General features: G+C 40.8%; 1 protein-coding gene across 2 annotated transcripts in view; it reads right to left on the reverse strand.

Annotated features, from left to right (window-relative positions):
* Positions 1–1694: 1694 nt before the first annotated feature.
* The window catches only part of PTPRN2 (protein tyrosine phosphatase receptor type N2), a 630571-nt gene continuing 618374 nt past the window's right edge, over positions 1695–13891 (reverse strand). For both annotated transcript variants that reach the window (XM_064385950.1, XM_064386029.1), the window contains 2 exons: positions 10961–11034; positions 1695–6352 (listed from right to left, as the gene is read on the reverse strand). In XM_064385950.1, the coding sequence (XP_064242020.1) occupies positions 6281–6352; positions 10961–11034 (146 nt within the window). In that variant the 3' untranslated portion in view covers positions 1695–6280. The remainder of the gene's footprint in view (positions 6353–10960; positions 11035–13891) is intronic.

Consider the following 13891-nt stretch of genomic DNA (forward strand, 5'->3'; position numbering starts at 1 on the left):
TTTACTGACCACAGAGGAAGCTTAGGATGAGTGGGTGGTTTGTGGAAGTCCATGAAAAGCTGCTCAGAGGCTGGTTAAGATGAATCCCACCTGTACTATATGCTGGAAATGATGGGAGCAACACATTCCTGTATCTTTGAGAAGTGTGACCAAAGCTAATGCAGGAAAAAATCTGGGGCAGTGCTGTGCATCAGCCAAACAGCCCAAACCTTACAAGGTGTGAATTCCCAGACTGGTTATCCAGTCATTGAGACTTTTACCTGTGTTGCTGATTTACCTGCATGTGGGGGGTTAACTGTTGCACTCTCAAGGGGAGAAATTAATTTTTGACCTAAGAAGAATTTGCCCAAGGACTCAGTTGTTTCAAGCACAAATAACCCAGCCTGCCTGCCACCCCTCCCTGAGGCTGTGCAGCTCTTTGCTCAGCATCCAAAACCAGAAATACCAGTCCCATCAACACTTCTTTTTACAGCTGTGTGCAGCTGTGCAGTGTGAGGCCAGAGCAGCACTGAATGAATGATGCACAACTGGTGGCTTTGCTTTCACCTAGAAGATTCACAACGCTCCAGTATTTATACAGTTAAACATGTTTCTCTTTTTGTCCTCCATCTGATGTTACCAGAGTTTTCAGAAATCTGTCTTGGAGATGAAAGACCTCCTAAATTACACCAACAGGAAAATAGCTGTAATGGTGCATATATTTTGCTTCCAAGATGAAAGTCACCTTCTTACACTGAGAAAGGCACAGATATTAAAACATGCAACTACATAAACAAGGTTAAAGAATGTAAAATGTGATTATTCTGATGGGAAGGAAGCGAGCTGGACCAGGACCACTTTAGGTTTCTGTTTACATTTTTCTAGTGATTTTCAGGTAAGTGGAAAACATATTTTAAATCTTCTTCAAAACACAAATGAAATTTCAACACATAACACAGGACCATAGAAACTGCCACGCCAGGGCTGTCTAAACCCAAAGGCTGCTCTGACAGCTAAAAGTAAGTAAGTATTTAATGGGAAGATCCAAAACCTTCATATAATGGACAGTGCTTACAGGAAAATGACTTCCTATACCCCAGGAAAAAGACCCTTTATTGAATGCTGTGTTTGTGTGGTAACCTTATACTTTATTCCTCTTAACCTTATTTATATAACAGTGAGAAGTTTCCATTACCTGTTCAAATACTCCTCTGAACTTCTGCTATTTTAAAACTGTAACTCCTTGGCCATTTTGCAATGGTCTGATCCACCAGCCTTCCCAAAAACATTTTCCTGCCTTTAATTTTCCTGAAAGCAGGTTCTATTTCATCTGTTTGTTAACTTGTACACTCTGTGGCACAGGCTCTGGGTGATCTTTCTCCACTTCCTGGCAGTACAAGGAGGGTCCCTGTAACTTTGTGATTCTTTTGCTTCATTTTTGGCCTGAACACAGGAATCTGTCTCAATCAAAATCCTGTAAGGTGCAGTATTAAGGGCCACACACCTGAGCCAGAGCTGGCTGCAATCTCTTTTCAGAGGAGATGAAATGTGCATATCCAAGCCATCATCAGGGCATTTGTGGCTCTCCCTGTGAGCCTCCTGTTCCCAGCTTGGATAGCCAGACTCCCCCCCTCCAGCAGGAGACATCAGCACCACTCCCACCCCCAAATAAAAGCAAAGCACCAGCTTTTAATGCTGTATTCACAATACCATACTCCACAGACAACGTGACTTTATTCACAAATATGATCTTTACAGAGGTAGAACAAAATACTTTGTATAATCTTTTTTTTTAACTATATACATATAAAGAATATAATAGAATGACGAGAAAGAAAAGGTTGTAAACAAAACAATATTATGCCATCAAATACAGTACAAACAGCATGCATGAACAGCTTCAAATGAAATCTTGCTGGTGTAACTATTTTTTTTCTCATGTGGTAAATGAAAAGTAGTAAAGAGTCATGCTCTAATTGGATTGAGTATGCCACAGCTCTGCAATTTTGTTTTAATTATTTTTTTCTTTTACGATAAACCAACAGGATCACTTTCTTTTCACTGTGGTGGGGAATGCTTTTGTAATGCCCAATGTAATATTAACAGAAAAATATAATAATCAAATCTACAAAGTGTACTCTCATTTAAAAAGCAAAACCATAGAAACTGTACAGTTTTAAAAAGCGAATTATCTCAAATGCTTCTTAAGAGAATTTTCTAAAGAAAGAATAAAATATGCAGAATAAAAATGAGGAGAGCTATTGTTCTGTAACAAAGCTAATCAAATACTTGTTTTCTGTTCCAATAAACAGGTTTTTTTAATTAATGACTATTCTGGAAATTATGAAGTGGGCCAGGTTTTATTAATGTTCCACTTGACTAATAAAGCATGAACTCCTTACAGGTACTATAGCTGTCATTCCCCTGGGAATGGATGGGGATTGGTTCTGCATGCATGCTGGAGACAGGGACAAGGTTTAGTCATGGGTGTAGATTCTAAAAATATTTTGAAATGTGTTAAACATTTAGTAGCTTCTATAAAAATAATCTGGCTTGTTTTGCTACTGGATTGAGATCTGGATTTATGATTTTCTGCTGAAATTCACTCCTGGCCAAGGACTTCCACTGGGGTGGGAGTTACCTGGGCTGCAGCAGGTCCTACGACAGTGGCCAACAGCAATGAACACCTGAAGCCAACAGCAAACCTCACACTGTTGCTCAGCCTGGTGCCTCAGGCTGAACCTCAAGGATCTGGGATTTGGGGAATGGTGCTGTCCTGTCTCTCCATTCCTCCAAGTCCCAGCCCACGTCATGGCAAGGGCTAAGGCTGGAGACAGCAACTTTGAAGTGTTTTTACTCCTGCGAAATTTTGGTTCTGGTGACAACCACCTTTCTGTCCCTCCTATCTGGACACTTCGACTGCATCAGCAGGGGTCTGGTCAGGTCCCTGCCCTGCTCAGGGACAGCAGCTCTGTGTGCTGCCTGTGGGAAAACAGGGATTTCTGCCTCTGTCCAGCAAAGAGAAGAGGGGTTAAATTGCCCTCATGCAGGTCGCCCCCTAAAATGTCATTTAAAGGTTCAAGCACACAAACAGAACCTGTACACTCCATTTGTCAAGAATGTCAGCATGTCCAATATTAAACACACGCTGTTTGTGGCCAAGTCAGGCACCAGCCCCAGCTTCAATGGCAATGAGTTTACTAAAGATCAGCAGAAAGTTGAACAGAGAAGGATGGTGGGTCTCATTTGACTTTGAGCTCTCAGGTGATTCTGGTCTTCAGGAAGAAGCTCAGCTCAACCTGACAGTGAACATGGGTGCATCCCACCTCTAGTGCAAGTGACTGGGGGTTGGCCTCAATAACATCCTTCACCAGATCACAAGGATTAAGTTAACTGCAGTGAAAATAAATATCTGCCCTGCATGGCAAACCCAGCTCTGTGGCTTCATCCATGGCTTTGGCATCTTCCTGGGGAATGGATAGTCAGATCCCTCTAGATTGCCCTGGTGCAACTGAAACCTGTGTTTCACTAATTGATCCTGCAGCAGATTATCACCCCCAGAAGCAGGGCATTTATTGAGAGGTGTGAACAGTGTGCTATGCACAGATGAAATATTCTGTGTGGTTGTTTACAGTCAACAGAATAAGCCTTGCACCTCTTTGTGGAAGAACTGTACAAAACATGGCTGAAATAACAGGATTGTCGATGACGGTCAGTGGGAGATACTGTAACCCTCTGAGTAAGACTGCATCTTTCTGTTGTGTAAACTGCTCCACAAGGATGAGTAAAACAATACATTCCTGCCCCATTAGCCTTGGGGAAGATTAATGCCCTCTAATCTACGCTAAATAAACTCTGAAGCATGAAGTCCCACACTCAGCTGCTTGTGAATTAATAGGGATCACCCTGAAATTGCTATTATGAAATGCAAATATTTGCAAAAGAACAATTAAAAAATATTCCTGAAGTGCAACGAAAGGCTCGTCAGTCATATTTGTGGTATGCACAGGGACAGTCAGGAGGCAAACACTAATGAATCCCAGGGCAGAAATCTGTGGTAAAACCCCATTAGCCCATTGGCAGTGGGTGATGGCACAGCATCTAACACTGGAAAATAATTCTACCCAGTAATCAGAGGGCTTGGCTTAGGATGCCCCAGTTTTGAGTCTTTGGACAGTTTGTTTGCATACACCTGCATTTTCAGAAAGCTGCAGTACGTGCCTCACAGTAAATCTACTTCAAACACTTGCTGATACAGCTCAAACTGATCTCATCTGCCCTGATCTGAAATTTTGTGTTAGCTAACGTAATAAAAGAATCCCGGTAAACCTAAATTATCAAATGAAAAAGGCAATTTTCTCATTTATACTCCATTAGTTTTTTTAGTTATTGCTAGGAAAGCTCTAAAATGCTTAGGCCATAAAATAAACATGTGGCTTAATGTACAGTATGTGTACTTAAGAGGATGATGGCATCTGCAGTAACTGCTCTGCACTGCTCTAGTAATGGGATGCACAAATTAAGCAACAGCATATATCAAGTAAAGCATACAAAAATGTATGGCAAAAAGTAACAAGCCTTCTGCTTTTTCTTTTTTTTTTTTTTTTTTTAAGGATCTCTAATTGCTAAAAAGAAGAAATCACCAATACCTACACCTACAACACAAAATTGCAGCATGTTGATTTTGATTGATGCTCATCACCTCTGTGCCAGCAAAACTGTGTGATACTGTTATTTTTAACATTTCACTGATTAGAAGTTTATGAAAGCTCCCCTTCCCAAATTAAATTCAATGATATATTTTCCAGTGTTGAAGTTAAACAATTAGCCTAATATGGTTTCAAGCACACAATACTCATAAGATTTTGGGAAAAAAAGCACCCCAGATTCTTAAGTCACGGAGATGTAGGACAGCAGATGAAAAAGCATCCAAGTATTCACTTTTGAAAATGAAATTAACAGCCTAGATCACTTAGATACCTTCAATAATTTTACTCTCAGGCCCTTCATTCAAACATATCAGAGTACTTTCTATCAATAATGCAAATTCCTTTAGAAGAGTGCCACAACTAAACCTGTGAAATCACAGAAGCAAGATTGCATATCCAAACCATTTACAGACATATTTTAGCATTACTTTGCAACAGTAGGCATTAGGCTTTTGAGAACACATGAATCTCTGAAATTCCATCTTTGTGCTGCTTTACCCCTTCATGCTCAGTTCAAATAGGTGTCCTGCAGAACAAGGAGTGAGCAAAGCCTCTGCAGAGAGCTGCAACAAATGCCTGGATCAGGCAAACTCGATGAGAGTCATAAAATGCAGATTGGAGATTTCTTCTTCAGCCAGGCTTTTACAGCAATACACTTTCCTGGCTAAAAAGGATGGCACAGCGGAGCTTTACAGAGGGAAATGCAAAGATATAAAGGGGAGAATCCCATTTTCTTCCTCAGTAATCCCATAAAACCAACAATCTCTTTCCATAACTGCTCCAGACAATTACCTGACTGCTGACAGGACCTTTCCCATCACCTGAGGGGAGCCTGTGCTCTCCTTTTCTCTGCTGTCAGTGCCACGTACATGGTCAGAGTTGTGCTCATTATCCCCTGGCTTCCCATTAATGTGACCAACATGTTTTTCTCCCCAGTTGCAACAACCATGCAAGCCTCTTTTACTCATAGTTCAGATTTTCTTCCTGTCATGGCACAAAGCTGAAAAGTAAACAACAGTTAAGAAAACATTTGCTTGCCAAAGCCTGGCATGAGAAGGTGCAAGCTCTTCTTGCCAGAGCCTGGACCTGTGTTTGCTCACACCCACAGCACTGTTTAATGCTCCAGCTTGGCACTGTATGGGAACAATCACCATCCTCTTCAGGCCCTCACTCTTATTCAGTCTTTGAGAAGTTACAAATATAACAGAACACTGTTTTCTGAGACTATATTGACTGCACTAATTACCCACAATATTGTATATTTGCTATTAAGAACATGAATGTGTGCTTTCAAAGTGTGACCTTCAGGGCTTCAAGGATGTAGGAGGAATTAGATGGATTGTTCTGTCACTTAATCCGAGGCTTTGATGTATTTTTAAAAATTTGTTTAAAACCCCAAAAAAACCAGAATACACATTTTAACTGTTGAACTTTTACCAGCTAAAGCAGTTTGTAAGGACCCTATCACTATGTGGTTACAACAGAAGATACACAGTTAAGGTCAGGTCACGATTTCCAAGAATATTCACAGGGACTGAGGATGAGGAAAACGAGGGATGGATTCTGCAGGAACCTTCAGGAGACTGAGCTGCTCACTGGGGAAGGGCCTTGAGTATTGCATTCACTTCCTCTGCCACCGCTGTCAAAGCAAACTCAAACTGCTCCTGCGGAGAGAACAAACGCACACCCTGAATAATAAAACAAAACACTTTCCACAAAGCCTGGTGCAGCTGAACGTCCTCAAGACATTGTTAAAAATATGAATATGCAGGATGAACTGTACACTGCAATGGAAAGGAACAAAATGTTCTGGGATTATTGATGTCATATAACATGTTTGACAGCATCTCAAAGCTGGAGTCATTTTAATGGAGAAAAATGTTAGTAGCAGAACCCCAGCTATTGGGACAGGATGATGTATTGCCATTGCATGGTCAGAAGGGTTTGGGAGTAGCTGATCACCAGCCATTTCCTTCTGCCACAGAGATGGGAACTCAATACATTATTGAAATATGAAGTAAGTGAGAGGCTGTAAAGCAGAGACTTTGGCTTGTTTCAGGACTGTTTCTAGTTGAAAGAATCTAAAATAAATATCTCTTCCCCTGATATCTATTATATAGAACAATACCTGGGTTTTGGCTTACCTGTCATTGATCTTTTTAAACCTCTCTTTTTAATGTCCTTTGCACACTCACAAATGACTCAGTTTTGTTAAGACCACTCCTATATAAGAAATATTTGGGAAGACTTTTCTCTGCTATTAATTTACTGTAACCTCAACACGAAAATGGTTTACCAGCTTCTCTGCTGGGTTGGCAGAGGTGTGAAGGACACAGCCATGAATGGCTACTTCTGTGTGCAACCCTAACACACTCCTGAACTGTGTAGTCCTGCAGAAGGACAAAGCAGTTTTAAATCCTCAAGGTTAACATGTGTTATATTTTCCAAGCAAGTAATTTTTTTCTCAGTAATTTAGCTTACTGAAATAACTGACTGCATGATTTGGAGTTTGAGATTTTCCAGTGGAAAATTGTTTCAAAATATAGGCAAATCAAAGACACCAGATAAGGACTGTGGAGAAATTCCTGGATTTTTCTGGAAGTACTCCAGAGGTTTAAGCCAGCTGGGGTGAAGAGCTGCTGAGGAATCAAGTCTGAGGATGCAGGTTTGAGATGCACCCTGCAAAGCATCCCAAGATCACTGCTGGGATATTGCCTGTGTCTCCCATTAGAAAGTTGGAGGTCTGTACCTCTGGCATCTCAGTTGGTGCTGCCAGGAGCTGTGTGGGATGGTTACAGAACACAGCCACCCCCAAAAGTGATCACTGAACCAACAACATTAATTTTCCACAGTGTTTCATTTTACTGCAGAAATGTACAGGAAGGGTGAAAGAACAAACCACAGATGTACACCTCATAGCTCAGAAAGGCAGCTGACTCTTAATTCCTGCAATCCAGTGCCAGTCTTCTCTGCCTTGTCTTACCCAACTGCAGTCAGCTCCCATGTGGAGATGCTTCAGAGAAGCAATGATGGGCACAGTGCCAGAGCAGGAAAAGCAGAATAAAACTCAGAATAATTTCTCAGCGACACTGCCATTCAAGAATTTTGCTGTCTGCTTGGTGCTGTCAAAGTGGCATCCATGTACACTTGCTGGACTGCAGCCAACAGCTTTTAATCAGACATCAATTCACCCTAAAGAGTAGGACTCATCCTCAGTAGGCACTGAAAGTGGTGTGCATGACTGCCTAAGGCTCCCTGCACTGTCTGCAGTGAAAGAAAACACTGGGAATGCTGGGGGCCATCCAGGAGCATCAGTTGTATTTTAACTGAAGCACAATGAGTGTGTGAGGAGCTGAAGAGCAGCAGGGTCAGAGAGGGCAAATATGGGCCATTTTGGGGCAGAACCAGACTGGGTGCTTGTACCAGCTCAAAAAGCCTGAGGAAGAGTGTCTGCCTCACCCTGGGACTGAGCAACAGGCAGTGAGACCTTAATGACTGAGACAAAACAATTCACAGAGCGTAATCTGCACAGCCAGAGCTCAGAAATGACTGCAGTAAAGGGACAGGAGAGCAGACACGAGATGTGTGGGGACATGGCCAGTCAGGCATGGCCAGCTGAGCTCTTCCCCCTCCATCCTTCTGCATAACACACCCAGGTGAAAGGCAGAGAGTGCAGCTTCCACTGATGTGCATCACCACCCTCCCAGGAAAAGCCTTCCCACACCTTCCATGAGGACAGCTGCAGTTAGAGCAAATTAATGTCAGTAATTTTTAAAGGAGGTCAGTTTGTTATTTTGTACAGCTACACTGCCATTCACATATTCTATTTGCATATACAAGACTGCCTGGAGATGAATTTTAACATCTAGCTTTGCCTGGAAAACAGAGCTGGACAGACATTCTGTGGTGCCAGTTTACCTATAATGCAGAGGTGACAAGAATCTACTTAATAAAAATAACTATGGCTATGTTTCATTAAGTCTACAGAGAAAAATTCCCAGGAAAACAAAGTGAGTTCATGTAGCATATATAACACAGTAAGGAATCTATCTACTATTATAGATTGTGAGAGGATATAGGAGCCAGGAAAAGAAAAGAAATATATCTTTTTCCCATCACAGAGAATACACTTCCTCCTTCATTATTTTTTCCTCTCATATGTGACATATCAATTCTGTTTTACAATTCCCCTACAAAAAAAAAAAATCCAACAAACCCACAAACCCTCTATTATGCTTCTCAGAAATGCAGAATGTCGTTATGATAATTTCATTACAATTTATTATATACAGTGCTTCTGAATTAAAGATCCTTTCCAGAAGACAAAATGCTGCAAACAAATCTTTCCCATGCCTATTGGAAAGGTGGAGCGCTGCCTGCTGGAAATAAAATAACATTGCTGAAGGAAGTTGGTGTTTATTTTGCCTAGGGATATTCTGTAATTGGCATTTCTAACCTGACTTTTAATCCATCGTTTTAAATTACTCCAAGAGTCTAATATTCCTCATTTGTATTCAGTTGGGAAAGCACAGGGGTTTGTTTAAATCCATCAGAAAAATTCTCTGGGGATCATGCATTGCTAGCATGTAACCAGATATTTATAATTTGCAAGACATTAGCTTGAATAAGTGATTTGGGTGGTTTTGAGAAAATGACAATGATGGAAGAAGGAGCAAGAGGAGAGATAAGCAATATCCTGAGAAAATTTTTCATCCTGGATGAAAACATAGGATACATTTGTTTTCTGGAGCTCTTCCAGACAAATATTTGGAGGGAAAAAAACATGTCTTGAAGGAGATTTTCATGGCACTCAGGTAACTATTGCTGAGCTAAGTAGGAGAAGTTGTTCACATAACCTCATTCTTTGGTTCTGGAGCAATGTTTTTTCTTCTGTTGAAGGCAACAAGCCGTAATTTCTCTGCCCTGAAAAGGAAACTGGAATCTGAGCTCTCTTGTTGCCACAGAGCTGCTACATATTTTGAATGCATTTGCAGAGTAGTCCAGGATTTGCATCTTACCTCAGAGTAAATATATATGACATTGGATACTGTGTGCTATTTGCCTTTTGTTCCAGTTGGAATAATCAAAGCAGAAGAAAGACTTGTGCAATTTTATGTCTTCCTTGCAGATAAAGATTAGGTAGTTTTGACTGGCTCATCTTTATTTTTCATGCACTTACTTAATTGGTAATAATAATAATTAACCTTCCCCAAGCTGTTCTTCAGCAGTATTTTCCCCTAGTATTAGTGGGAAATAACATAACTGGAAAGAGATTCAGGAAAAATTATGAATCAATGATTTCTGCAACACATTTATTTCACCTTTGCCCCTTAGCAATTTCAACTCCCTAAACACTGCAGAATTCCCTATCAGTTCCAGCCTGGCCATGACACAGTGCTGTCCCATTGCTCTTGTTACTCAGTTTGGGACTATAACTATCATTTGACATTTTATAAGGCCATAAACAGATTTATTTCACCTTCATACCATGAAAGAGTTTTTTATTGTCATATTTGCAGCTCTTAACTTGCAGCACATATCCCACAATATCATTCCATACATCACTGGAATTGTTAATAACAGAAAGTTTCATTTCTAATTTAAGGGACTAGAATTGCACCATCAGCTACTATGTTTAAAAGTTTTACATTGTGGAAAAATGTCAAAACTATTACAACTGACAGGAATTTGAGACTAAGGCATTCATCTCACCAATGTGTAAAAATATAGTTACCATGTTACATCCATAAAGGCTGATGCAAGCTCCTCCATTCAAAGATACTAAAAATTACTTGATTCCCTGCAAAACTTTATTTCCTTTAATTCAAAACTTCTGAGTTCTTTTTTTCAGAAAAAAATTATCAAATGCAGCAGTTACATTCTCTTTAATGAGCAAAAGCTTAAAAAATATTACATGCACAGTTAAGCACAGATACTCTAAGAAAATAATCCATAGTTCAGGATGAAAGCAAGAACATTCTTTCAAATGCACATTTTCTTTAGCAGGCTATAGATTGTTGTCTTGACTGCCCTTCATATATGGTAATCAAGATAGATGCTGGAGATGTTACAAGAAAGAACAGTAAACACCAAAGAAAGTAACCTAGATAAATCTCCAGCATAAATAAACCTCAGTTGGTAGGGTGCCAAACAGAGTAATCAGCAAGCGACCTGCGTTAAATTAGGTCATACCCTTTCTCTTCTGTCATGAAAACAACTACTGTGAAAGACCTTTAATGTATTTAAAATCCCAGTGGATTTATTGACAGTACCTTTGTCTGGACCATGCCTGGTCTCTGGTCCCTCAAGTGCTCCAGGGTAGCAGCAATATCAATCTCTTTAGCACCTGCAACAAACCACAAATTGGGCTGAGTTCAGAGCACAAGATAATCCATGCTGCATCTGTCAATCTCTTGCTATCGGGTTCCCTTTGGGCTAACAGTCCAATTGAAAATTATTACATCCATCTCTCAGCAGACTTGGCAGGCAGCTGCAATTTTTGTCTTCATATAGAAAAATAAGAGGTTGGGGCACCTTTTACTAACATTAATTCAAGGGAAGCCAGAGAAAAACAAATTCTTAAAAATGTCTCTGCACCAGAGCAGAATATATTTTGTGGAACCTGAGGGTCTGTCATGGCAATGCCACTGAGCATCCCCATTGTCACTTCTAAGAGTATGCACTGAATGAAGGACCTGAACCACACAAAGATTAATGCTGTAAAAACAAGATTTAGGTGACCTTTTGTCACCTGCAGCTGACATCCAGAAAACCTGTCTGTGACTTCCCATTTCAGGACCTGTCAGACCACCTGGTCACTGTTTCACCTGGCCAGTCTATGGCATTTTGTTTAGGTTCCACTCTGGGTGTCTGGACACGGCTGCCCTGGAGCCATGGGTAGCACCAGGGCACGTGAACCAGGCACAGACAGCCTGGCCGGGACTGCCTCCCTGCCCCATGGACATGGAGGAGCTTCCTTTCAACACATGAACTATGGAGATCAAAGCAAGTCCTTCAGCTTCTTCCCTTTCTTACAATCCACAAAGATTAGAGAACAGAAGGGGACAGGAGATGCTGATTTCCCCCTCAATTTCCTCTAGTGACTGATATTTCAAAACCACCCTCCTCATTCTCCCTAAGTGCCTAATCTGATGTTTTTTGAAGGGATTGAGGGGGAATCAGGATTTTGGTCCTTCCTGTATGATCTTCAAGAATAGAAGCCTGTCTGGAAATCCTTTGAGGTGAAAAGTTTGCATGTAGAATTTCGCTTTCTTGTATCTGCTCCCTTCTGCATCTTGCAAGAACATCTCATGGTACCAAGGCACCAAGCAGATGAGCAGAGGGTCATCCTAATGCCAGTGTAACCACCCCATCCCTGCTCCACTGTGCCCTACTGCCCTGGGTGGCTGTTCATTCTCCTAGGGCTGATGTGGGCCCATAGCTACAGGAGCTTGGAAATGTGTTGACCTCAGGTCTCTCCTTTTTTTTTTTGTACATTCACTTTCCTCGTTGGATGGTTTATCAAGGGCAGGGATTGGCCACAATTCTGGAATCTGCCCTGTTTTAAGGGATACTCAGTGCTTTGAAGAAGACTTGTCAACTGCTTCCTGCTGCCTGGTCCTACAAATTTCCTGAGCCATCCTCTAACAATCTGGGGCTTCCTTCTGGAGGTATTTAAATATCCTTAAATATTCACAGGGGTCTCAGTGGCCAACTTGTGGGCCATGCACCTAGAGCACTGCTGCTGCAATGTAACTTGTACACGTCTAGGACACATTCTTGTTGAATTCCCAGAACTGGATTTGCAGAACTGGACCCAACACTTACCACTCTTCCTACAACTCTTGTAATTTAAGGGCTTGTCTACCTGTAGTTGGGCTCATATCAATGCAAACATCATGCACCTCCTCATTTACCCAACTCAACTTTATAGCTCAGCACCGTCTTTTAAAAAATTCAGAAAAGTAATGAATTGTGAATTATTTCATTAGGTTTCCTTGATAAAAAAATATAAAATTATATTTAAAAATAGCATCAACTCTACAAGAATAATTTGGAATACGTTCTTCAAATAAATGAAAATATATTCTTCAGCTGTATCAGAAATTGAATGAATTATTTCAGTAACTATAACAGAGACAGCTTCAGTAAATATAACAGAGACAGCTTAGAAACGGTATCTTACAGACAGTTTTGCTAATTACCATGGGTTGGGGCATTGCATGCCTTTTGCTCCCCACCCCTCCCCAGGATTTACAGGGATGAGCTTTGAAAAAAAATAGAAGGTTTTATTTTAAAATTAAAAACTCCCAAATCTCCTTACAACAGAGCAAAGCAATACTTACATACACTGTAAAGTCTGATAACAGTGACAATAATTATACCTTAAATCTGTTGCAGGTTTTGCAGTGGCAATTCATCTGGAAAGCATCACTAAAGGTACCCTCTTCACAAACCCTAACACTGGTGTAACACAGTAACTCTCTTCAGTGTTTACTCTCACACACACATGTGCAATTACATGGGATTTTCCTGTTCCACTACAGCTGTGAATGGAAGCAGAGCTATGTGAGTGCTGCACATCCTTTAGAGCCTCACCCATAGCCTCATTTAATTACCAGGAAATAAAACTGTCCAGTAGCATCTTGGTTCAAAGGAAGAGGGATCCTCCTTTCAGAAATTAAGATATGAGAAATATTTATGACACTGCTATCCATGGACAAGGCTATCCACAGTTCTGAGCTTCCCAGGTGTTTATGACAAGACATAGTTACACTCTTTAATGGCCAGACAGGCTTCTGTGTTTACCTTTGAAAGAGTTAATTCCTCTATTTCTGTTATGCAGACTGCAGTATTTACTAGTGAACTGATGTGTGCTTTTTTATCATCATTAAGGGAATGACATGACTAATAGTATGAACAACACTTGATTAAAAAATCCTGATTTAGCAAAACGCCAAAGCATATGCGTGCACTGGAACATAAGAACAGTCCTAGTGGGCTTGTGTGCTTAATGGGAAGCTTGTTCTGAAGTGTTTTGTCAGTAAAGTCCCTCAAACATCAGTTTTTACTCACTAGTGTCCCTAGCCCATGTGTTGTGATCAGCAGGTCACCCAAAAGCATTTCAGATGTCCTCAGCCATAGGTCATTTTAAGGAAAAGCAGAGCAAATCGAGTGTCTTCTTGAGATGCCATTGGGCTAGA

The sequence above is a fragment of the Passer domesticus genome, chromosome 1 (genome assembly GCF_036417665.1).
Source record: "Passer domesticus isolate bPasDom1 chromosome 1, bPasDom1.hap1, whole genome shotgun sequence".
Classification (NCBI taxonomy): Eukaryota; Metazoa; Chordata; class Aves; order Passeriformes; family Passeridae; genus Passer; species Passer domesticus.